The sequence below is a fragment of the Portunus trituberculatus genome, chromosome 17 (assembly GCF_017591435.1).
Source record: "Portunus trituberculatus isolate SZX2019 chromosome 17, ASM1759143v1, whole genome shotgun sequence".
Classification (NCBI taxonomy): domain Eukaryota; kingdom Metazoa; phylum Arthropoda; class Malacostraca; order Decapoda; family Portunidae; genus Portunus; species Portunus trituberculatus.
The window spans coordinates 32,610,025-32,637,524 of record NC_059271.1 but is presented as its reverse complement, the minus strand read 5'-3'; the positions used below and the strand labels follow the sequence as shown (position 1 = coordinate 32,637,524).

Here is a 27,500-nt window from a genome sequence, read left to right as displayed (position 1 = left end):
AGAGAGAGAGAGAGAGAGAGAGAGAGAGAGAAATTTGATAGTGATAAGGGACTAAGGAAAGGGAGAAGAACGAAGAAAGCGGAGATTAGTATCTTTTATAAAACGCAGCGTACCTCAGGAGGGTATGAAGGCAAAGAATACATGAAGCGTTGAATAAAAGAGAGAGAGAGAGAGAGAGAGAGAGAGAGAGAGAGAGAGAGAGAGAGAGAGAGAGAGAATCTAATACTCACGGAGGACGGAGAGGGTGACGGAGGCCACTGGGACGGCGTTCGCTCTAATGGCTGGGTGTCCGGCCTCGCAGGATAACACCCTTCCGTCGTCCTCGGCCGTCACCCTCAGCACCAGGTGGCTTCTGGCGCTCCACCTGCGGGGTAGCGGGGATTTCTCCACCGTGTTGTCCACCAGCCCTGCAGAAGATCGTTGTGAGTGGTGGATCTGCGTCTGCCGCCGCCACACTGACGCCTGCTTCTCACGGCTGTTTCTTTCTCTGTGTTTTGTAGTTCCTGATGTGAATGTTGTATTAGCTTGGCAACTCTCGAAAGTTTTATGTATGCAGTGAATGTGTGAATATTTTACCTTCTCTTTGGTTCATGGTGTCCTTAAACATTGTTTGTTCGGTAAAACCCTCATTGAAGGACATTTCATCGGTGATTTTATTGGGATATTTTTGCAATAAAACAATGACGTGATGGGCGACCTGGACTCGCTGAAAGGAACTGCCACACTTAAGGAAATAGAAAAGAAAACTGTTTCCCTGGGTACAGTATCCAGGCCATCGCCACTCCGGTGCTTCTGCATATCAAGTGCTCGAGGGAAAACGACTTGTTGATCCTTCAAAGGTGCCAGGACCAGGTGAGGGAAAAGGTCACGGCGCGTGTATAAATGGAAAAGTGGCGTGGTAGGTAAAGGGAGAGCCACTCACACTGGATGACAGGGATCTAGCGCCTTGGTTTGTTCATGAAAGGCGCCGCAGTGGTTGGACAACCACCCGGACACCACTGAGCCAGGGTTGGGTGGAGCTATGGGGATAGTGTTTGAAATATTGCAACGCTGTCAACTGTTTAATAGTTATTCATTGATCAACTTAAATCATATGATAGAAAAAGAACTGAGGCGATGCACGTGAATATAAATTGAGTAAGTAGAAAATGTCTGATAACATGGCCATGCAGATTACTGTGCTGACAATCTTTCGGTATTATAAATGAAAACCAGAACCATATGAACTAGTTTCCAATCTCATATCTAAAAGATTTATTAAAAGATAAATATTTCGCAAATAAGATGTGCGCTTCGACGGGTTCTCCAGTGGCATTTTTTTAACATTTCGCTCTGGAAAACGTTTTTATAGACAGGTAGTTCAAGTATTCAGAGATCCAAACGATACATACATCCGGGAAGTGAGTTCTCTAGGTGACAAGAATTCAGCATTGACCGTCACAACAAGAGTCGGATTTCTGAGTCGGTTTCACCTTCAGAATTTTTTTGGCATGACACATTCGTCACCGGATCTGGAAAAACACTTTCTCACAAAAAGAAGGTGGAATGGTGAGATAGACAATACTGAATACCGATAAACATTTTAATATTTATCAATTCTAATGAAAAAATGCCATTGAATATTTCAGGCGCTTCACATGGTAAACGGCACCGTTTAGATTAAGTTCTGTATGGTCGCATTACCATTTTAACTCCTTGGATACCATGATGCGTTCCCATACTCATTCTGCTTACAATTTGGTGATTTTATGCAGCTTCAGAAACATATGTGAGGGATTGAAATAGTGAAGACTGTGGCCATTAATCTTGTCACCTCCATAGACCCTTCCTAATGTCAATAAAATGGTCTAATCGTGCACAAATCTCAAAGCAAAAATGTGTCCCAGTATTTGAAAAGCTTAATGAGGGCCGAATCCGAATCATGTTAGATAAGGCGTAGAGAAAATAAAAGTTTTGACAATAAGAAAAAAAGTTCAAGAAATACAGAAAATAGGAGAATAAAAGTTGATGGGCTGACCACCTTGCTGTTGTCGTTCACCGAGGTTAGTTGTCATCTAACTAAACCTTCTCAAAGCGTCATGTACACCGGTGACACACAGCACGGCCTCCACCTAATTGTTACTTACTTACTTGTTACTTGGGGTATTTGTTCAAGGCTCCGCTCCACTGCGAGGCAGCGCTCAGCAGAACCTCCCTCAAAAACAACTAGCATCTATAATTGTCTTTGATTTCCATGCCGTTAAAATCATAAACTTCCTTGAACAAATATGTCTTCAATTTCTTTTTGAAGATATCGATCCTGGCACAACCTTTAATATCACTTGGCAGTTTATTGTAAATTCTTGGTGCGCATCTTGCAAATACTCGACATCCCATATCAAGGTTATTTCTTGGCTCATGTAGTCTGTATGGGTCTGCATCGTGTTCCTTGGTATGTGCTCAAATGTATGAGTGTCAGGGGGTCATTTCTCTAATTTTCGCAGTATCATATTCACTCAGCCATGTTTCAGTCAAAGCAAGAATATCCAGATTCTCATCATTAATTAAAGTTCTGATTTCTATTGTCTTGTTTCCAACTGACTGGACATTTAATAAACCACATTTCAACATAGAGCTCACAGCATTAGTAGCCATGATCTGTAATATTTCTGATCCTGTCAATCTCACTTTCCAACACAACACAACAACTATTATTCGCCGAGTGGTCAGTATTCTGTTTCTTAAACCTCACACAGTTTATGCATTTCTTCTCTGTAGATGTGCAATCCTTGGACTTGTGGTTGCCTGCACATTTAAAGCAAACGGGATGCTCACCATTTTTCTTGGCATTGCAGTTTGCCTCAGTATGACCATACCTTTGACAATGGTAACAGATAAGTGCATGATACCTGTCGCGAACCTGGTAAACTCCCCATTCAAGCTTAATCCTGTCCTGATGCTGATGCAACAACTGTCTTATCATTGGATCACATTTCATGATGTAATGAACTGTGCCCCCTGCTGCTGGTTTGCAAAAAATATTCTCAATCTTTGACTTGATATCAGGAACTGCTTGAAGGTAGTCATTTCTTGCAATAATTGTATCAATGATACCCTCCTTAGTCTCTTCCTTATGGACATTACATAGCATTATCTTGGGTTTAATTTTCTGAACAGATTTAGTTGTCAACTTTTCAACATTCTCCAGTTTCTGGGCTGCCTCATTTCTCAGACTCTCATCGGCAAAATTCATCACTATTTTTTGCCATCATTAGCAAACTTTGTATCATTAATTTGCATTCCATCCAAAGCATGAGAAACTTCATTCTTCAGATTTGCTTCAGAATCCTGAGTTACCCTACAACAAGCAGGTTCTTTTCATCCTCCTCTTCCTCTTCACATCCTGCCAAGGTGTGGAATGTTCCGAGTCAGCAAAATTCAGCGACTCAGCAACTCCCGCCAAGCCTTCTGTTGCCTCATCGACCTTGATACTCATCTCTTCCATTCTTGCCATCTTATTGTCAACTATTTCCATCATCTTGTCAGCTTTAGCAGTAATGCTCTTCAAATCAGACTTGAAATCCTCAACATCATTGATGAATTTCTTCAGAGACGACACCTCAATGAAGTAAACATAACACAGATACCTCACGTTGCAGATATTTTCAGATTTAATCCCTGCCAAATTCACACATTTCGTATGAGCCCACCGGTTACACAGACAACACTTAATGGACTTTGTTTTGTCTCCAGAATCAGAGCTACTCTTTTTTCATCACAGGACATTCATACACCACTTTGCTCACTGAGAAGTCAGTGAGAGCCTTTTTCCATGCAATAATATGCGTGAAAAGCGGAGCACCACTACAGAACTAGCAAGTATATGTGCGCATGTCAAAGCAACTGAGGGGAACTTTGAAACAATGCATCACTTCATACACAAGTTTTAAAGCATACCCGACTGATGCACGCGGGAGGAGTACTAACCTGGGGGAATGGGGGCGCCGTCCCTGAGCCACATAGCCGTGGGCGCGGGCCGTGCGTCCTTCACCAGGCAGTCCAGGGTTAAGGAGGTGCCGTCCCCCACCATCACCTCCTCTCCGTTGCTCCGCCCTGAGATCTCCACGCTCTGCGGCGCCACTAATGAGAATCATTGGTGAATTAAATTACTCTGTCAGTATTAGACAGAGATTTGTCACCCCATTATCATGCAGGCAAATAATTACACATATATATTTGCATTGATTATCTCCTTGCTGCTTGGACAATGTGTGTTTATGAAAAATAGCACCATTTACCTATCTATCCATCTATCTATCTGTGTCTGTGTTTGTATCTATTTTTCTATCATTCTATCTGTAACTGTTTGTCTGTATCTGACTATTTATCTGTCTGTCTGTTTCTCCTTGTCGTTTTCTATCTGTCTATCTGTGTCCCTCTGTATCTGTCAATCTATTTATCTATCTGTTTATCACTCTATCTTTCTATCTATCTATCTATATATCTATCTACCTCTCTATCTATCTCTCTCTCTCTCTCTCTCTCTCTCTCTCTCTCTCTCTCTCTCTCTCTCTCTCTCTCTCTCTCTCTCTCTCTCTCTCTCTCTCTCTCTCTCTCTCTCTCTCTCTCTCTCTCTCTCTCTCTCTCTCTCTCTCTCTATATATATATATATATATATATATATATATATATATATATATATATATATATATATATATATATATATATATATATATATATATATATATATATATATATATATATATATATATATATATATATATATATATATATATATATATATATATATATATATATATATATATATATATATCTGTCTATCTGTCTGTCTGTCTGTCTATCTATGTAACTAGCACAACACACACACACACACACACACACACACACACACACACACACACACACACACACACACACACACACACACACACACACACACACACACACACACACACACACACACACACACACACACACACACACACACACACACACACACACACACACACACACACACACACACACACACACACACACACACACACACACACACACACACACACACACACACACACACACACACACACACACACACACACACACACACACACACACACACACACACACACACACACACACACACACACACACACACACACACACACACACACACACACACACACACACACACACACACACACACACTGTCCTGTATCATTCAACATCACTTCTCCATTCACTTTTCTTTTGAAGAGGCCTCTGCTGGTGGTGGTGGTGGTGGTGATGGTGGTGGTGGTCTGAATCTCCGACTCAGCGTTGCATTACCGTTTTGCAGCTGTGGTGGGTGGAAGGGGTGGGGCAGTGTGGTGTTCTTGGCCTAGATGTTGCATTCTGTTCGAATTTTGCAGGGTGAATGACGAGTGCTAGGAAATGGAATTCTTGTGTGGATAAACGTTGATGCTTAGTTGGTTACGTGGAACTGGCAAGCTTCTCTGGATGCCTTGCCTTTTAGAAGTCTGAGGATATTTGCATGTTCGCAGAATGGACGCTTTCCGATTGGCTTGACTGGAGCTTCTTATGTACCATGGTCGTCCTCCAAACTCCTTTCCGCCACATGTAAAAGGATGCCTGCACACACACACACACACACACACACACACACACACACACACACACACACACACACACACACACACACACACACACACACACACACACACACACACACACACACACACACACACACACACACACCTACAAGTCCTTAACAATTTGCGTAAACCCTTTGCTTCCCCAATTTGGTCTGAGTCCTCGCAATAATGACAAATTCTGCTTATTACCCGTGTGCAGTATCGGCCTCGCTATACCTGGCGGGAGCGGGGCCAAGGATAAATAGGTTGCCTCATCCCAGGGACGAAATCCAGACTGAAATATAGACGCCATAAACCATAAGGGATTGTAGCATCCGGCCAGCATTTTTGTAATATATCCTGTAATTTGTAATCCCGGTAAACATCGATGCAGTAATGAGGTCGTGCATCAGCCGGGCAAGACGAAGGCGAGTGGTGGTGGTGATGAAGAGGTGGGAATGAATGGGGACGGAAGTGTGCATAAGTAATGTGGGATTGCTTCTCTTGTGGTAAGGGTAAGCCAAGTTATCCAATTAGTGTCAAGGATATTATAAACTACGTCTATTAACATTAATCTTTCTGCTAGTGTTTGTTGGCATAGGCAGTTCTGTCTAGGTAAGTCAGTTTATTCACTAGTGTTATCGTGTAATTGTTGAAGTGCATTACATAATACGTACATATCACATACTATGCACGTATCCATTTCTTGTTTCTTTTTACGTTCCACCTTTGATGCATTCTTCCCGTATTCTCATCCTGCCCCCTCAATACCATGACAAATTTCTATATTCATTCTGCTTACTATTTGGTGATTTTGCATAGCTTTCGAAAATCACAGTGGGAATTAAAATTGTGAAGGCTGGCCATATTTCATTTATCCTGCATAGATCCTTCCTAACGTCGATAAAATCGATAAAATAGTACACAAATCTCAAAGTAAAAATATGCTCCAGTATTGAAGGGGTTAACAGCGTAGTTTTCATCATTCTCCAAAATGAGTTTCCGGCTTTACTGGCAAATCTCAGAAGCTCAGAATATATTTGTATTAGATAAATCTAGAACATCTGCATAAGACCCAAATCTTTTATCGGAATATATGCGAAGTTCAGATTTTTCGTAAACAGAGAAAGGCAGAGAGTCCTTCGCCTTCCACGGCCAGAGATCGAAGGTGTTTACTCGTGGGTGGTGCAGGACTCGTCTGACTCCCTTTTAGATACTGGCAGGCCGGGAAAGTTTTCTTAATCTTACAAACATGGAGGAGCGTGGAGGCCCAAGGGGAGAGAAGCGAAAGCCAGGCGATGTGCGAGTAAGGAAGATCACGTCGCCTCCCCGCGGCCCTTTGCGAGTCTCTATTTCTTGAAATCTCGCTGCTTTCTCCGGCTACTCTCGCCAGCAGAGTACACCACCACTACCACCGCCACCACCGCCACTACCACCACCACCTGAGGGCTGAGCTTTTGTTTCTCGTCTTGGCTTTCCTCTCTCTCTCTCTCTCTCTCTCTCTCTCTCTCTCTCTCTCTCTCTCTCTCTCTCTCTCTCTCTCTCTCTCTCTCTCTCTCTCTCTCTCTCTCTCTCTCTCTCTCTCTCTCTCTCTCTCTCTCTCTCTCTCTCTCTCTCTCTGTGTGTGTGTGTGTGTGTGTGTGTGTGTGTGTGTGTGTGTGTGTGTGTGTGTGTGTGTGTGTGTGTGTATTTAGTATTACAAATAGATTACTATGTGCATCATGTTTATTACATATCATGTCCCAAACACACACACACACACACACACACACACACACACACACACACACACACACACACACACACACACACACACACACACACACACACACACACACACACCGACTCACCCAGAACGGTGACGTTGGCGGCGGCCCAGATGGGGCGGTTGGAGGAGCCGGGCCCCACCTGACACTGGTACTCGCCGTCCTCTGTGGTGGTCACGCCGCTGATGAGCAAGTGGTGTTGACCGAGAGCCGAGCGACCGAGGTAGCTGAAGCGAGGGTAGCCCGGCACCTCCCGCTCGAACCCTGAGGAAGATGAGGAGGTCAGTGGTACCACTTCGGAAGGAATGGGCGTCTAGAGCTCGCTCTGGAAGAGTCGGTAGTTGTCAGAGGTAAAGTTTTCACTGAGGATTCTATAGGCACTAGAGTCAATAAATGCTGACCAATTGAAAGTTGGTAGGGAATTATTAGGGGATTCAAATATGCTAAAAGAGACGAGCGGTCATTGGTGATATTGTGGGAAGAAGTACAAATAAAGTCAGTGGTGACGTTTTACGATAAGGAGGCTGCACGTGGTAATCGTGGAGAGAGAGAGAGAGAGAGAGAGAGAGAGAGAGAGAGAGAGAGAGAGAGAGAGAGAGAGAGAGAGAGAGAGAGAGAGAGAGAGAGATGGACAAACAAGAGGCAGCACAGTATTCTTATGTTTATGTTCATGAAAGGTGTGGAATGGCAAGCTTATATACAACAATGACAAGCGGTATATGTTTCGCTTTCATATTTCCAGCAAAAGTAGTTGGAACAAACAATAGTTGTGGTACAGACACGATCATAGTTAAATGAAGGCACGGGTTGTAAACGCTGAGTGTCTTTCTATACACATGTGATCACAGACGCCTCTCAGTGAGTGAGGGACTAAGCGAGGAGGATTGTCTGGAGTGGATGAGGCTGGGGGAAAGGAGGCATGCACTGGGGGCAGAGTCTCTGCTGGCCCATTGCAGTGAAAATTCTGAGTCACTATTCCACTGGTGTGTGAAGGGAGCGAGAATTTTTTTCCTTTTACCAAAGCCTGCTTTACTGTCGAGATAGAGAAACAAAGTCAGCGATTTAAAACAGAAGCAAACAGCTGGGGGAAATGAGTGTATCTACATGTCTGCAAGCCGGGCGGAAAAAAAAATAGCTTTGGTGCCGGGATGGGTGAGAGTAGAAAGGGAATTCGACTTTGTGTCAGGAGAAGCAAGGGCACGCAAGTCTCACGTGGATTTGCACTGTTCAGTGCTCACGTCTTACACACTACCGTTAGGAATGATTGTGTGAGCGAGTGTTTTTCACAGTCCATGTCTATGATAGAATGTAGCGATATTGTCAGCAAAGCTATTTCTGTTAGAGTATGACTTTTCAGCAGAATGAATTATTTATACGGTTTGTTAAAACCTATTTGCTGATTCAGTGATATTTCTGTGTCCCTGAATCTGTGAGAGCTGCAATCTCCGTTTGGCATAATAACTCTGTATTTTCGTGTGTACATAGACGAGGCTACATTTGCATGACTACTCTCGCTGAGGCATGGTGGGTAAATTGTGCCTCCCAAGCATCTGTGAGTCAGATGTACACCTAGCGTCCTGACAGTGATCAAGTAAAGGTTCCTGAGAGGAAGATTTTATGTGGTTTACTTGCACTAGTTGTGAGAAATGTTCTGACAAACCTGAAGGAAACCATGTAGAAAAAATAAGGACAAATAATTTAGAGTTTCCCTTTCGACTTGATGATGATGTATGATACCGAGACGCGCGGCGGAAATTCATGGATAGATAACAAGATAGTTTTTAATTTTCTCTCCTTTTCTCTTTTTTCTTTTTGGTGAACAGAATTTCCCGGATCACTTTCAAAGTAATCAAAACTCTTTAAATATTATACTCCAAACCCACATTTTACGACAAAGTAATTACAAGTTTGTGTGCCCGAGTCACATCAGTCAATGTCTACCGTGTGCCTGCACCACCACCACCACCACCACCACCACCACCACCACCACCACCACCACCACCACCACCACAACCATCCTATCACTACCACTCGTAACTAACAATATCAGAGTTCACAACCACCATCCCAGCATTCCCATCGCACCACTATCCCTCAAAATCTGCAGGAGGTGCCAATAACACCCTGGAGAGTGATCTATCACGCCATAGTAGGCTGTGTAAGCAGAAAGATGTGGGCCAAGTTTGTAGACTCAAGGTTTGAAAAAAGTCCTGGATGTTTACTCTGCGCCATGTGTGTGTGTGTGTGTGTGTGTGTGTGTGTGTGTGTGTGTGTGTGTGTGTGTGTGTGTGTGTGTGTGTGTGTGCACGTGTGTATGTGTTTATCTGAGAATCGCTAGAGAGAGAGAGAGAGAGAGAGAGAGAGAGAGAGAGAGAGAGAGAGAGAGAGAGAGAGAGAGATCGGAATAATGTCATTGGATATATATATATATATATATATATATATATATATATATATATATATATATATATATATATATATATATATATATATATATATATATATATATATATATATATATATATATATATATATATATATATATATATATATATATATATTTCTCTGTTTTGCTCCATATATATATATATATATATATATATATATATATATATATATATATATATATATATATATATATATATATGGAGCAAAACAGAGAGAGAGAGAGAGAGAGAGAGAGAGAGAGAGAGAGAGAGAGAGAGAGAGAGAGAGAGATGCATGACAAAGAAGCCAGCTGTGGGAGGAAAGGAGGAAAGAAAGAGGGAGAGAGAGAGAGAGAGAGAGAGAGAGAGAGAGAGAGAGAGAGAGAGAGAGAGAGAGAGAGAGAGAGAGAGAGAAAAGACTGTAATTGTAACGCATATTAATAGAATATGTAAATGACGTGACAGACGGGATCCTGTGTGTGACACGCTTGGAATATACGTATGAAACGCGATGGATGGACGGTGTTTGAGGCGGGAAAACTTACGGGGAACACAAGGTGGTGGAGGTAAACTGTTCAAATAGATATCCTCAGTGTGTGCAAAAGAGGAAACGGATGCGAGAGAAACTGGGGTCATGTTTACTCGCCAAACGTCGCTTTTTCGCCCTAAACTTGCAACAGACCGGGCTTGTGGAAATCTACGGTTACCAGGTGCCGGGTTTTACTGTCTAGTTGCTGCTTCACTATCATTCCTTTTACATCGCACCTGCGCGCCTCCTGCATGTTTCCTTCTGGTGATGAGAATTCCTCGTAAATCTTCTTATGTGTTCAGGTGTTTCGCTTATTTTTGTTTAATTTCCCCGCTCACGTTTCTTCCTCTTTTCTTCCTCTTCTCTTTCCACTAAACATGTGGCTGGAACACCTTCTGTGGTATTGTTTCCGCTGAGACAAGGAGTGTATTGTATTCATGACAAAAACAGAAAACTAATGCTGAAATCAAAAACATAATTGTGTGAGTGGCAGATAAACTTCCTAAGCGGATATTTGAACAGGTTTTTAAGACATAATGTTTTTAACGTTCGTCTCTTTCCCTTATGTTACTTTAAACTCAAGATTAATTTGACATTGATGAATATTGGCTTATACAAAAAAAAGGCCTGTAATTGTAAGACGAATAGAAAACTTTTCCTATTACTGTCATGACACAAAGGAAGAAGCTGCTCACAGAACCACTTGATACATACATACAGGGCCATAGTAATATTGCCGAAGCAGGAATGATGCAAGGCAATAGGGACCGTTCGACAAAATATATTCACGACTTAAAAGCGACGATGCCTATAATGTCCCGCGCTTTGGAGAAGGATAGCGAGCGTTCCGAACCTCGCCCACCTTTGCGTCGTGCGTCTTTCCTCTTCTCAGCAGCAGTCCCTCTCCTCGTCATTTACGCATTTTTATTAGGGTCTCTCAGGGAGCGGTAGTCCCTCTTTTGCATTTATACATTTCCTAACTTCTCCCCAGACGACAAGAGCTCCTTCCTGCAACAGTTCCTCGTTTTCTCGTAAGGAAACATTCACTTCCTCCTCCCTAATTGTTGTGTAATGCATTGCCATTCTAATGAAAGATGCTTTTTTCCGTTTCTACTCCTCGGTATTGTCTGTATTTCAGTGATTATTAATTTCTATCAGAGGTAAAAGCTGATCATCACTTAGTTAACTCCTTCAGTACCTGGACGTGTTTTCATATTCATTCTGGTTATTATTTGGTGGTTTTATACAGCTTCAGAAACTCATATGGGGATCAAGATAGTGAAGACTTTGCCCATTAATCTTCCGACCTCCATGGACCCTTCCTAATGTTAATATAATGGTCTAATCATACCCAAAGTCATGGTAAAAATGCGGCCCAGTACTGAATGGATTAATCAAGTATGCCCTTATTCACTGTAAACCTCTAATAATTTATCGTTGATTTCTAGCTATTATTCAATTGTTTTATTTCCTTTCCGTCTCTCCAGTGAATAGTCTCATATCCTGTCTTTTATACTGATGTAATGATAACTTTTCCCTCCTATTGGCAGTGTGCCGGAGGACAGGCCAGCGAAGAAACCTTTCCAACTTTCTTTCCTGACCCAACACATAATTGTATAGCGATGATGGAGAATAGAAAAAAACAACCTGGCTATGCTCGTAAATCATCAAGGTTTATGCCGCTTACTTCTATATTCCTGTGTTTATTACCACCACCACTACTACCACTGCCATCACCATCATCATCATTATCATCACCACCATTCTCATCATTTTCCTCATGTGTGCCTTCCTCTTATTCTTGTTCTTGTTCTTCTAGTTCTCCTCCATCCTCTCTCCGTTATCCGACTTCACATTTATCAAACTTTGCCTCTTTCTTCATGCAGCAAAACTCGAAAGCATCACACGGTAGAGTCGCATTTCCCGTGTATCGTCGCTTCCTCGTTCTCTTTCGTATCTTGCGCTGATAATACTCACATACCCTTGAAACATACACTATCTCAAAATCACAGTGGAGATAAGGTGTCTTTTTTTTAATATCCACGAGTATGTTAGATAAAGCACTGCTGATGAAACTTGGTGCTCGGTTCATTGCAACAGAAACCCTCCTCCTAAAGTGTAGATGTAACATTTTCCAAGGGTTGTGGATGCAAATATAGTAATGGTAATAGTAGTAGTAGTAGTAGTAGTAATAGTAGTAGTAGTAGTAGAAGTAGTAGAAGTAGTAGCAGTAGTAGTTGTAGTAGCAGTAGCAGTATAAGTGGTAGTGGTAGTAGTAGTAGTAGTAGAAATAGTAGTAGTAGTAGTAGTAGTAGTAGTAGTAGTAGTAGTAGTAGTAGTAGCAGTAGTAGTAATAGTAGTAAGAAAAAGGAAGTCTTAAGGAAGGTGCGAGGCAGAGGAGTAACAGCAGTAGGAGATACAGTAGGAGGAGGAGGAGGAGGAACAGGAACAGGAGGAGGAGAAAGAAGAGGAGAAGAAAGAGGAGAAGGAGGAGGAGGAGAGATGCTGCCACTACAGATGCAAGACTAACTGATGCTGTGTCTTACTGGGACAAAATTGTGCACTTCTGTTTTCTTTGGCTGAGGAGAAAATGTTCTTGTTTTGCTTATAAAGTGGCGATATTTGTGCAGCGGGACGTAAAGTGTGATGGTCTTGGCTATAGCAGAGTAGAAAGAATGCTCCGTGTGTGTGTGTGTGTGTGTGTGTGTGTGTGTGTGTGTGTGTGTGTGTGTGTGTGTGTGTGTGTGTGTGTGTGTGTGTGTGTGTTTTATGCATTGGAAGTTTTTTTTTTTCTTTTTCCCAGGCAGGCAAGGGTGCAAAATGCGATTTTCACCTTTGAAAGTAAAATGATGCTCGCAGCTTTGTGCAGACCCCTCAACGACGCCCTTTACTTCTCCCCGGCACCAGCCACCGCCTTGCCAGCCACACCGCCTATCAGAGTTTCACCGTGCCTCAGTCCTCCACCGTCCTCACTCCATCACGGCACCAAGATCACCTCACTAAAAACACGCCTGACCTACGCACCTCCACACCTCAGCACCTCCATCACCATTTCCTCAACATCCATGCTATTCTTCCTCCCTCCTTCAGAGTTCCTTGGCTACCTTCACTAACTACATTTTCCTCATTGACTCTTTCGTAACTCTTTTCTCGTTAACTCCTTCAAGTAACATGACACGTTTTCATATTCATTCTGCTTACTATTTGGTGATTTTATACAACCTCAGAAACGTATGTTGGGGTTGATACAGTGAAGACCCTGGCCATTAATCTTCTGACCTACATTTGCCCTTCCTAATGTAAATGAAATAGTCTAATCGTGCCCCAAACTTTAGGTAAAAATGCATTCCAGCACTGAAGGGGTTAACGTGCGCACTTCCTTTCCTTCTTCATCGTCACTTTGCTAACATCGCTCCATGCTCTTTTGCCTTCCCTTCCCTCAGAGTTCCTTACCTTAGGTTTTGCCCCCTAAAGATCTCGTAATTCCTTTCCGTTACGGTATTACTCACTCTTCTCAGTCTCACTCTATTAGAAAACAAACACATATCCGCTTATTATCAAAGAGGGAAAAATCGCAACATTTCCCTACTTACGAGAACAAAAAGAATGAGGATTTAAAAAGGCCAGGTAGCGAACCCGTTGGGGAGGAGAAAACGTATAATAATCTAATCAAGGTAATGACTTTGCGCGATACGTAAAAAGAAAAAAAGAAAAAAAAAAATCAGAGGGAGGGAAAAATAATGATGCTGTTTTCATCATTGCGGACTTGTAAGGCACAGTGTTGAGTCCATTAATGAGTGGCCTCGCTGTGGTCCGCCATTCTCTGCAGTGTGGCCAGATGGTGATGGCGTTGTGTGAAATGAAACAGGATCATAAAAGGAACGAGAGGGACTATTTCACGGGTTTAAATTTGACTACCTTGATTTTTTTTTCTTTTTTTAAAGTTAGAGACGAAAGCACTGACCTTTATTTTTTTTCATTATAAGCCCTTCGTGACTAGTTTTTTGCGTTAACCTCTGGAGTACCACGACGCATTTCCATATTCATTCTGCTTACTATTTGGTGATTTTATTCAGCTTCAGAAACTCATGTGGGGGAATTGAAATAGTGAAGACTTTGGCCATTAATCTTCTGACCTCCATACACCCTTCCTAATGTCAATGAAATGGTCTAATCGTGCACAAATCTCAAGGCAAAAATGTGTCCCAGTACTGTAGGGATTACGTTGTATGCATGTGGGGTATTGTGTTGTAAGACGGAAAGAAAAGTTAGTGGTCCTTTTATTTATGCATCATTTTTGGTTTTGATATTTTCTTTTTCCTGGAGTTCCTTACGTTGTTGTTGTGTGTCATCATGCCACTTTTCATCCTTTGGCCTCTTTCTCTTCATTCTCGCTTCCAGCCCTCTGTCTTGTCTTTTTTTCTCTTTTCTCTGTGTTCTTGCTTCTTTCCTCTTTTTTTTCTTCCTCTCGTCTTTCCTTCCTTTTCGTCTTGTTTTCGTCACACTTTATTCATTTTTTATTTCCCTTTTCCCTTATCGTTTCTCGTCCCCTCTCACTTCGTTTCATACATCTTTCCTTCTTACCTTTGAATCTTCATGAAATCTTTTTCTGTTTTTTTTCTCCAGGTAAGTGTTGCGAGTGTGTACGAGGACGTATGCTGAGAGATACCTTCAAAGCAAGGCAGGGCTCATGGACCCAGGTAACGATACCTGGAACTCCGCTTCATGAAGTAAGAGATGTATTTAATATTAGAATCATTCAGAAGTCAGAGGTACCGCCGGAATCTCGTTATATCGGTGCCTGCCGGTGGCGGTGACTGCAGAGCTCAATGTAGCTGCAGGACGCACGCTGCGACCGACGACTCTGAACTCATTGCGATGGAAATGTTGGTGGTGTGTAAAGCCTTGATGAGGATGTTGCAGGACTAACTTCCAAACGAGTCTTGTCCAAGGCAGATTATATATCTATATCTATATCTATCTATCTATCTATCTATCTATCTAACTATCTATCTATATCTATCTATCTATCTATCTATCTATATATATATATATATATATATATATATATATATATATATATATATATATATATATATATATATATATATATATCGTTCTAACGGAGGTGAATATAAAAGTATTAGATAAAGGCTGGGGCTGAGTGACCGCTAAATCAGCTGCTGTTTGTATATTTTACTTTATTAGCAGTTTGCAAGAGTGAAAAATAGTGAATAAGACTGAAAGTGGAGAAGTGAAGAAAAAAAAAATGGGAGGAGGATAAATGTAGTTTTAAATAACAAATTCCTATAAGAGGAAGACTGTTTCAGGTATTAAGAATAGCACTTCACTATGGAGAAAGGAAATGCAGAAGTGACGTTTAGAGTGAATGAACAAGAAATGTGTGGTGAGGAATGAACAGAACGTTTAATTGCAAGTCGCTTATAATGAATGCAAGAATAACGTTGTGTGAAGATGTAGTGTTGCCAGCTGGAATGTATGGAGGTGAGGCAAGGAACAGGGAAGCAGGAGAGGAGAGGATATTGAATGTAATGGAGATGAGGTGTCTGGGGAACATGTGTGGAGCAACGTGCCTGTGTAGAGTGAGCAATGAGGAAGTGAAGCGACCTGCGGCTAAAAGAGAATTGGGTGAGCGAGGTGAGCAGAGAGCGTTGCACTGGTTTGGACTTGCAGAAAGGACGGAAAAAAAGAGCAATTGGGTCTGACACTAAAGAAAAAGTTACCCACAAGTCTCTTCGGATTCTAAAGCACGGGAGTGCTCATCTGTTTGTGTTTTCTGTGTCGTTTACTTTTGTGGGTGAATTGTTATTTTTTGACGTGGCTTTGTCTTATGAGAATGATAAAGTGAGCGATTGTCGGCCACGTAATAATCTCGATCAAATAAAAAAAATTCATTCAGACACGCCTCACCTTATTGCTCTTTATTTCATGTTTTTCCCAGTCTTGTATGTGATATAGATAAGGCTGATATACTTCCCTGCATGTTGTTACTTGCATAGCGTCACTACATTAAGAAAACCATGACTTACAATTTACAATGGTCAGTTCCATCACACTTAACCCTTCAGTACCATGGTGTGTTTTCATCTTCATTCTGATTGGTGATGTTATACAGCTTTAGAAACTTATGTGGGGATTAGAAGAGTAAAGACTAGCCATTAATCTTTTGGCCTCCATAGACCCTTCCTAATGCAGAAAAAAATCGTGTAATTATATCCAAAAGTCTCAGTGCTGAAGGGATTAATGAAACGTACCACATTAACACTCAAGCAAAGCACTGCCTATGTGTGAGTGCTCTTAAATGATAAACCTATGAGTTGCAAGGGATGATTTGTAAAAGACTTTGAATAGAGCGCAGGTAGACTCCGGAGAGCAGTATACAGAGAAGAGGAAGATTCACTACCACAAGAGAGCAAACGCGGATTTTTCTACAGATATAAGAACAATGTTATAATTCCAAGGTAGTAGCACCATCGCCTGCGACTACAGAGTATGTGTGTGCTGGTGGCATAAGGCTCACCGGTGTGTTATAATAAATGAGTTGAATAGTCACCAAATTAAGGTTTAAACTTGGCTTAACCTCTTCAATGCTGAGACGCATTTTTACCTTGATTTTTGGGTATGATTGGATGACTTTATATACATTAGAAAGTGTCTATGGCGGTCAGAAGATTAATGGCCGGAGACTTTACTACTCTAATCCCAAAATATATTTCTGAAACCGTATAAAATCTCCAAAATAGTAACCAGAATGAATAGGAGGACACCGCCTGGTACTGAAGAGCTTAACCCCTTCAGGACAAGGACGCGTTTTCATATTCATTCTGCTTCCTGTTTGGCGATTTTATACAGCTTCAGAAACTTATGTTGAGATTAGAATAGGGAAGACTCCTCTGGCCATTACTTTTCTTTTTTTTTTTACCCCACAGATCCTTCTTAATGCAAATAAAATCGTCTAATCATCCCACAAAATTAAAATAAAAATGCGTCTCTGGTACTGAAGAGCTTAATAAACTCTTTGCAAAGTCTCAGAGCTCAGATAAAGAAATTCAGACGGTTTATTATGACACAGGTTAGTTAGTCTATTTTATACCGAGATAACACTAAAAACTTCACTTATTGGGACACTTTAATGCTCAAGTTGGTCAAGAGAAAAATGAGAAGTAATGCGCAGGAAAGTTTGGAGTGTAACGAGAGGAATGATCGTGGAGGATTGTGGGTAAATTAAGTAGCAGGGAATAAGAATCCTTGCTCTCTCTCTCTCTCTCTCTCTCTCTCTCTCTCTCTCTCTCTCTCTCTCTCTCTCTCTCTCTCTCTCATGGTAAAAATGATGAAGATGATTATAAGGAGGAGGAGGAGGAAGAGAAGATGAAGAAAGAGGAGGAGAAGGAGGAAGAACAGGAGGAGACGGAGGAGGAGGAGAAAGAAGAGGAAGAGGAAGAGGAGGAGGAGCAGAAGAAGAAGAAGAAGAAGAAGAAGAAGGAGAGGAGGAGAAGGAGGAGGAAGAGGAGAAGGAGGAGGAGGAGGAGAAGAGAAGAAGAAGAAGAAGAAGAAGAAGAAGAAGAAGAAGAAGAAGAAGAAGAAGGAAGCGGAGGAGGAGGAGGAGGAGGAGGAGGAGGAGGAGAGATGGAGAAGGAGGAAAAGGAGAAGAGATGGAGGAGATGGGGAAAAGAAGGAGGAGGATAGTGAAAATGAAAATAAAAACAACAATGACAACTAGAGAAGAGGCAACGTGATGATGATAATGACGATGATGATGATGATAATGATGATGATGATGATGAGGATTAATGGCAGGCTGTGATGGTCTGCGAGTCAGAGGTATTTTTACGTGTGCAATATATCAAGCGTGTTTGCACCCCTCATTACCACTCGATAAAATGGCCTCTTCGGGATTCAGGCCGTGCATTAAATTACTCGCTGATGTAATTGAGGCTACTGACACTCTTTGTTGTATCTATTGTCTACCTGTCTGTCTCTCTGTCTCTCTGTCTGTCTACCTGTCTACCTCGTTATTCTGTGTATATATAAGTTTTACCGTCTACTGTCTGTTTTTTTCATTTTTTGTCTGTCTGTGTCGAGTTATTCTTCTTTGTACCGGTCTATATATCTGTCTGTCTCTCTGTCTGTCTGTCTGTCCACTTGTCTACCTCGTTAATATGTAGTTCTATAAGTTTTACCGCCTACTGTCTGTTTTTTTCATTTTTTCTGTCTGTCTGTCTATTTATTCTTCTTTGTTTCTGTATCTGTTGTCTACCTGTCTGTCTCTCTGTCTGTCCACCTGTCTAACTAATTAATCTGTTTTATCTATAAGGTTTACCGCTTTTCTGTCTGTTTTTTTTTTTTTTTTTTTACTCTCTGTCTGTCTTTCTTTCTCTGTCAGTTTGTGTGTACTTGTCCTTCTTCATCTCTTGGTGTGTTTTGTGTCTGTTTATTTGTCTCCCTGTCTTCCAATCTGGCCTTTCTGTTTATCTGTTTTCTGTCACTTTTTTCTGTCTCCATCACTGTTTAATACTCTCTCTCTCTCTCTCTCTCTCTCTCTCTCTCTCTCTCTCTCTCTCTCTCTCTCTCTCTCTCTCTCTCTCTCTCTCTCTCTCTCTCTCTCTCTCTCTCTCTCTCTCTCTCTCTCTCTCTCTCTCTCTCTCTGCCTCATTTCTTAACTAACACAAACCTTTCAAAGAGGAGTAATGTAAGTGTGAATTCTTAGTACAAGGGAAGACTGAAGACTGACCATTAATCTTCTGACCTCCATAGACCCTTCTAATCTAAATAATATTGTCAAGTCATATCCAAACCCCTGGTAAAAATGTGTCCCAGTACTGAAGAGGTTAACATAAGCCCTTCAAAGAGGAGTGACATAAGTGAGAAATCCTATATAGTACAAGTGAGGATTGGTATTTGAAGACATCTGTTAAGCATCGTCTTATCTTTCCCTCACACATGCTGCTCTCAGATGCACCGCCACACTTCCTGATGCTGCACTTTACGAGTATCACAAGCGTTTTCTAGATTTATAGACACTCTGTGCATATCTTTCTGTTTCCGTGCTATGTTTCTCTACTAAACTTACATTTCTTTTTCCTTTTAGTGTCAGTTCTTTGTCTTCTTTTTTTGTTTTGCGTATATATTTTTTCTTTTAATATATCTTTATAAAAATTGCATTCTGTCTTTCCTTCTTTCTGTAAAGACTATTTTTTCTTCTCTGTCTCTCTGCTTGTCTGTCTGTCTATCTGTCTGTCTATCTTTCTATTTTTCTCTCTCTCTCTCTCTCTCTCTCTCTCTCTCTCTCTCTCTCTCTCTCTCTCTCTCTCTCTCTCTCTCTCTCTCTCTCTCTCTCTCTCTCTCTCTCTCTCTCTCTCTCTCTCTCTCTCTCTCTCTCTCTCTCTTTGTAAGTCTTTGTTGTTGAAGTATAACCACCTTTTCTCTTTTTCTATATAATTGTATCTATTTAAAATTTGCATTCCTTCTTTCTTCTCTTGGTATAATTCCCCTCACTCCTATGTCTTTTTCTTCTATAACTCCGTCTCATATATATGCCGTGGAGTACATTGCTTTTCTTCCTCTTTTTAATTTTCATAGCCATGCATTTCCTCTTCCTCAGTGTTGTTCCTCCTCCGGTCTGCCATTTGGTGTCCTTTATATATTTCACCATCAAATCCCACGCTAGATCTTTGGCCCGAGCTATTCCACGCCTTCTCTGGTATTGCGCGGCTCCCTCCCATTTGTCATTATTTGCTGTGCCTCTTTCTATTTTTCTCTATTTATCTCTGGCGTTAATCGTTTATGTGGCTTTCCATCATCAGGTTTTATTCTTGGGACTTCTTAATTCTTCCCCATTCGTGACAGTCTCTAATTTTTTTTTCTTATGTTCTCCTTATCCTTTAACAAATTGTGTCTTGAAGTGTGTGTGTGTGTGTGTGTGTGTGTGTGTGTGTGTGTGTGTGTGTGTGTGTGTGTGTGTGGGTGGGTGGGTGAGTTGGTTGATAGATAGCTCAGTACAGGGAAGCCGGACCGACAAACAGACCGACATATAGAGATAGATATCCGTATTGGTCTATCCCTCCTGTGTGTGTGTGTGTGTGTGTGTGTGTGTGTGTGTGTGTGTGTGTGTGTGTGTGTGTGTGTGTGTGTGTGTGTGTGTGTGTGTGTGTGTGCGTGCGTGCGTGCTTTCAACAACACACTCATCAATTTGAAAAACTTGGTGATAAACTTCAAAGCATATATTACAAAACTTATGATGGCGCAATACGTTAGAAAAAATGTGTTAATTGATATATTTGTTTAGCTATCTGTCTATCTACCTATTCACATCACACACACACACACACACACACACACACACACACACACACACACACACACACACACACACACACACACACACACACACACACACACACACACACACACACACACACACACACACACACACACATCTTCCGTGACACAATACGTAGTCATATTTACACGGAGGAAGATAGTGCGGTAATATGAAAATTAATGTCTCCTATTTGCTGGTTATGAAACGCAGCAGTAGCGCCATGTTGGGTCCGCGGCACCGGCACGTTCACGATCCGGCGCGACTGATATGGATGCGCTGCGAATATCGGAAAACAGCTTACGGGCGTCGTTAAGCCGTTACAAGGCCGTGACGACTGTTGTGAATGTGGCCACAGGTGATCACGGAGGACGGTGGGCAGAAGGGCCAGTCCACCGCGCAGTACCTAATGACGAGGCGAAGCTTGCCCATGTGAGTGTGTTTCCCAGCCTCCTTTGCCCTTGAAAGTACAGCCTGAAGCCCTTGCCAGGCATGTTTTCTTTTTCTTTTCTGTATTTGTGTCGCATTTTTGCCATGATCAAATTATGATGAATACTTAGGTTGAATGTTCACTGAGGGCAGAAGCCGATGAGGAGCTTCATCATGTATTGTACTTGCGTCGATATCTCATCACTTCTACCAAGCAAATTCCACGTTTAAGATATTTATAGCCACTCAACAAGTCTATTTGGTATGAATGACAGCATCATCAGGATAACAAGGACATTTATGGGCAGGGATTATTAAGTCCACGTGGATTTTGAACTGTATACTGTCACCAGTTTAGGACAAGTCTCGGCAACAAATTCTGATACATATTGACATTGATGCTGATGCAACATCACGGTAGTGTTCACATTCCGAGGAAGATGAGTCTTACAACACTTTGTATGTTAGCCCCATCAGTACTGGAACGCATTTTTACCTTGATATTTATATATGATTAGACAATTTTATTTGCAGTAGGAACAGTCTATGGAAGTCAGAAGATTAAAGGCCACAGTGTTCACTATTTTAATCCTCTCATAAGTTTCTGAAGCTGTATAAAATTACCAAATAGTAAACAGAATAAGTATGAAAACGTGTCCTGGTGCTGAAGAGGTTAACATCCTCTGAGTGAACATGTACAGTTGAGTGGGAATCAAGCGCCACCGTCACAGCAGCACACAAGTCCTTCCCCACTTCTACCACCTCGCGTGCCCTTCAGTGTGAATTATTGCAGGAACCAGAGCATTGAGCGATGGTTCCACTTAGTGACGACGCCAGAGTTATTGGGCAACATATGGATGTGCACGAGTATGCTGTCAGTTTTGTTTGTCTGTTGTCACCTGATGTTGAGAGGCAACACTACAACAATATCATAATGTACGTATGTTGTTGTAGGAGATGGCTTCTGAAGCTCCGAAGGTGTATCAGAGAGAGAGAGAGAGAGAGAGAGAGAGAGAGAGAGAGAGAGAGAGAGAGAGAGAGAGAGACCAACCGACCGACCGACCGATAGCCCTATGAACGGCAGCGGTGAGGGGCGGTGCGTTGCGATGGTGTGTTCCTGCCCCACCAGAGCTGCTCCACTGCGCCCTTTGAGCAATGAAACGAAAAAAGAATAAAAAAAAATTCTTGTCAGGTCCCTCTACATAACTGTCTTTGTTTTTTCAGTGGGTGGCAGTGTATATTGCTTTACTGCGTGGGTGTATGAGTGGTTGTTTTCATGGTGATCCTTGAACTGCTTCACTGTGTTCCTCATCACATCGCACCCTTCATAAGTTTGATATGTAATGTATCAATCATTCACAGTTTTACAGAGCTGTTTGTTTTGAGCAGAATTTTTCTCTGTCCTATATAGTAGAGTATGTGTTTTTTCTCTTTCTCTCTCTCTTTTTTTTTTTTTTTTTTTTTACATTAACTATAGTCAGAAAAATTTCAAGAGGTTGTTCCAAATGACTATTGATTTCCAGACCATGAAATGCTACACAATATCTAGGCGGAAGATCAAGAGACAAGACGCCTGGGTGGCACAAGAGGCGTCCGTCATAGTAGCTTCAGCGGTAGTAATCTCTCCTTCCTGCTGGACGTATTTGTAACACCCTCTTATTTGATTAATTCAGTGGAGTCCACTATCTACTGCATACTGCGTGGAAATGGTTCTCGTTTGTTTGCAACATTCCTTCAGCAGCCTGCAGGGATTGCTGGCGCACCTTGCTGGCAGGTTAGTAGTGACCTCGCAGCTCCAGAAGTGTTCCCGCGCCATCACGTGGAGGACCAGCACCCTCACTGGCATTCCCTGGATCTGTCGAGTGCAACCTGGAGTCCAACGGAGTCCGCGTCGTTATTAGGGTGAATCGTTTTCTTTTTCTGAGCAGATGTTCTTAAGGGAGAACTGTTCTCTTTCTGCCCTGTTCAAACCACCTCTGCTGTATGTATATTAATTCACAGAGCTGGAAATATTGTACGGGATAAATGGGCTGGGAAGAGCTAAGAACATTTCAACAACCCCTCGCAGTGAACAGGACCGTCTTAATGTCCATATAACTCCTCTCAACATTGTATTTGTATATTTATTTATTTACTTTTACGCTCTGTTCTTCCTGGTTGGTGCCTCAATAGCCGTTTCGTATCCCCCCCCTCTGTATGGTGTCGCGGCCTTCTCTCCCCCTGTGTCTGTTTTATGCCTGGCTCAGGAAAAATGCAGCGGTGATGAACGAGACAGGAGGCGGGACGCAAATTCCAGACGTGTCAGGGTTAATTTCTAGGCTCGGGCAGCCAGCGAGACATTCTTGCCCACTGACGTTACTCATCGCCTGAATCGCGAGGCGTGGTGCTGATTATGAGGCATTTTATCTAGCACGCTTAATTAATTTATGTGAATGTATGCCATTAAATTATGAAGTGGATGAGAGAGAGAGAGAGAGAGAGAGAGAGAGAGAGAGAGAGAGAGAGAGTGGAAAGAGACTAGTTATGTATGAATACTTCCATTAGCAAGCCCCACAGTAACTAACTATCTGTATAACTTTGTGTAGATAGTGATGGTTAGTTCCAGAGCTCAGTGGTGCAGAGTGTACAGTGAAGGGGCTCCACACGTTCTGGTTTACCTGTAGGCAGTGGGGAAGCTTGACATCCCCTGCTTTCTTGAGTGGCTGCGCAAGTAAGTTCAGGCGCTACGTGCAGGAATTGGTTAGAGATTATTTTCTTTCAATTTATTTATTTATTTATTTATTTTTCACTAGATGGAATTTCTATACCATTAACTTGTTTTGTTTGTATTATTCATCATCCGTGCATTGAACCGAGGGAATGACCGTATCCTCAGTGACTCCGCTTATCCATGCCGAACACTCCCACTGGTAGATTGTTTCTCAGTAATTAAGTTTATCGCGTTTATACAGAGGCGGTGCCGTGACATGATGGGTGTTCTCTTCCTATCATCATGAACTGTTGGTTGCACTGCGTCAGACATTACCGAGCCGGAGATTGCTAATACTACTGTCAACGATCACTGGTCGCTGCTTTCTTTGTTATTCAGGCGTGACGTCAAACAAGGCCGTGGTGAGGGAGGGACGCCAGATCAAGGGACGAGAAGCTAAGAAATGCTTGACCTGCGCTTGGCTTGTGTGTGTGTGTGTGTGTGTGTGTGTGTGTGTGTGTGTGTGTGTGTGTGTGTGTGTGTGTGTGTGTTTGTGTGTTTTGACTGTTTGCATTTACGGAAAAGAAAAGCATTCCTGGAATACGCCATATGCTATGTGTGTGATGTGTGTGTGTGTGTGTGTGCGTGCGTAGCTGGATTTGAATGATACTGGTAATTATTGCTGTACACTTCTCGGTATTTATCCTATTAATCTCATAATGATATTGACATTACGAAGGCTACACATATTATGTGCCTAATTTCACTTGCAAATTACATTTAAGAGGCTATATGTAGCACAGAGACTGTCATTATCAGTATTGGATTTACTTCATGTTTAGAAATGATCCTCATTGGTCCTAAATATGAAAGAGTGAATCTTGTTTGTAAAGTAACTGCCTGTGGCAGAACTAAATTAAATTTCAAGGTATTCAAACCGTATCTCTGTCAGGTGGAACCCCCTAGCGTGGAGTTGCAGGTGTAAATAGACAAGCAAAATACGTGTGAGATTCTGAGTGCTACCCTAAAGCGTTCACTTTGAACAACTTTCACTTTGAAAAACCTTTTGTGGCAGAAATTTTCTGAAAATTTTATTCTTTCAGTATCACTTATAGTGCAGAGTGTTGTAACGCTCAGCTGCTTTTTTGGTAAACATGATACGATTAGAAAACCTTTCTCGGGAAATTGAGTACATGAAGTAATTTGTATGCCAGGAAGGCTTCCTGTGAACTGCAAGTCGAGTATGCCAGAATACTAAGAGAGAGAGAGAGAGAGAGAGAGAGAGAGAGAGAGAGAGAGAGAGAGAGAGAGAGAGAGAGAGAGAGAGAGAGAGAGAGAGAGATAGAGAGAGAGAGAGAGAGAGAGAGAGAGAGAGAGAGAGAGAGAGAGAGAGAGAGAGAGAGAGAGAGAGAGAGAGAGAGAGAGAGAGAGAGAGAGAGAGAAATGTGTATGGACAGAACAAGACAGGTAGGGTGTCCTGTGTTGCAGCAGGTAATTATACTCTACATACAAGCAATTAAGACTTACGTTGCTGTGTCCCTTCCATTACGTCTTTGTATTATTTGGGTTGCATGTGTTGCCCCACGCCTGTCTTGTCTGATTTGTTTTGGCCTTGATACAAATCGTTTAGCTGTGTTTCTCTCATGTTGTAATTCAAAGGTAAATGAAATGAGGGTAAGAGATGCATTTTCACTGTAGTTTTTTTGCATTTTTTTGCTAGAGTATGTAAAGTATTGTCGTGCACGTCGCCTGGTCGGCAGCCTTTACACCAGACTCTTTGCAGAGTTAGACGCCGAAAACAGTCCCAGCCGAGTCAACGACTCCCAGCGCGCGCATAAAAACGTATGTTCTTTGAAGGTGGCACTCCTGTATTCCACGTGGCGAAAAACACCTGCAAATCGCATCATGTTGTTGAATATTTCCTTAATGATGAAAAAATTAAACTGCACAAGCTGTTGCAACAACAGTTGTTGAATTTTTGCAGCAGAAATGGAGATGGGAGACATTTAATTGTTCTAGGTTTGATGGCAACAGCAGGCAACAGTCACACCAAACCACAATGTGGGACCTCTCTGTGTCGATTCTGCACCACGAGGGTCAGCAGTGCGTGGGCGTGGGAGGTCTGGCCTGGCGGCGTGGGAGGTTCACGGGTGACGCCGTGACGAGCCCATCATTTGGGACCAGGCTGTTAAAAGAGATAGGATGACCTGCACTTCTGGCTGGAGTGTGGCGCCTCCTGTGACACGGTCCGCGGCGGAAGGGTCCAGAGGGTGATCTGCATGACACCCGAAGAGGATGAGGCTGCCTTGATATTGCACGCCAGCCAAGATTGGGTGCAGCTGCCTTGGTGTGGCAAAAAGTAAGACCCGTTCTTTGTCTTATTTTTCTTTGTGTGTTCTTATGCAATAAGTTAAACATCTCTGTAAGTTATAAATAATAACTATTAATATATAGATTTCTTTAATCCTCTTCCTCCTCCTCGTGCTCCTCGTGCTCCTCCTCCTCCTCCTCCTCCTCCTCCTCCTCCTCCTCCTCCTCCTCCTCCTCCTCCTCCTCCTCCTCCTCTTCTTCTTCCTCATTCTCCTTCTCCTCCCTCTCTATATGCTTTTAGAATAGACATAAATAAATAAAAAAATAAAAATCTAGGAAATAAATCACTTGAACAAATTTGCTTAACTTCAGAATAAAAGATTTCGAAATAAACTCCGGAATATCTGTAAGCCTCAGCCATAAGAATTTAATTCAGACGATCTCCTGTATGCAGCAAGTATTGATGTGCAGCAGCTACGCCATTCATGCAGCATTCAGGAAGCTGAGTAGACTAGAATAGCACTCTAGCGCCAGTGGCAAGAGTCGGCAGTTGGAAGGGAAGAGCCACGAAGCAAGATTTAAGAGGAGGGAGATTAGAGTTAAGAGGAAGATGTTTAGAGTTAAGAGGAGGTAGCTTCATGTTGATTAAGAGGAAAGAGATTAAAGTTAGGAGAAAGAAGGAGGAGCTTGGAGTTAAAAGAAGAAAAGGAGCTTTGAATTCTGTAAGGAAGAGGATCTTGCACTTAAGAGGAAGAAGCTCAGTGTTAAGAGGAACCTTTGATTTATGAGTAACCTCAGACTTACGAGGAAGGAGTTTGAAGTCTGTAGGAAAGGGACTTGTTGGCAAACTTACAGAACTTTTATAGAACTTTTAAAATCAAATACACTAATGAGATATAGATTAAACAAATGAAAGTCTTATCTCGTATTACTTTTTCATTTCATAGATTCATTTTCCTCTCTGTCTTTTCGCATATCGGGGCCACATGCATAACGCTGTGTGGTTTGAGAGCAGTGATGAAAAAAGTAGAATTTTCGTTGGCTAACTCCATCGTGGTCCTTATTTCACATTTGCGTGACTCCCGGCAACATGTCACACAAGCGACCAGTGTTGTGGGTCACATGGAAACGCTGAAGGTACGCATTTCTTGGAAACGGAGAAGCAAATAAGGAAGAACGCGGCCAACACGGCTACTTACAATAGAATTTGCATAATTAGTATCAACCGTAATAAAATTAACGTAGTGGTAATAGTAGCAGTATAGTATCAGCAGCAATGATAGTACCAACAACAGCAACAGCAGCAGTAGTAGTAGTAATAGTAATAGTAATAAGAGGAGGAGGAACAGGAGGAGGAATAGCAGTAGTAGTAGTAGTGGCAA

At 42.0% G+C, this 27,500-nt stretch overlaps 1 protein-coding gene across 1 annotated transcript in view; it reads right to left on the bottom strand.

Annotated features, from left to right (window-relative positions):
- The window catches only part of LOC123505048 (nephrin-like), a 204,211-nt gene that overhangs the window by 74,675 nt on the left and 102,036 nt on the right, over positions 1-27,500 (bottom strand). The window contains exons 4-6 of the mRNA XM_045256074.1: positions 7,481-7,660; positions 3,967-4,119; positions 231-407 (exon numbers count right to left, since the gene is read on the bottom strand). Of these exons, the coding sequence (XP_045112009.1) occupies positions 231-407; positions 3,967-4,119; positions 7,481-7,660 (510 nt within the window). The remainder of the gene's footprint in view (positions 1-230; positions 408-3,966; positions 4,120-7,480; positions 7,661-27,500) is intronic.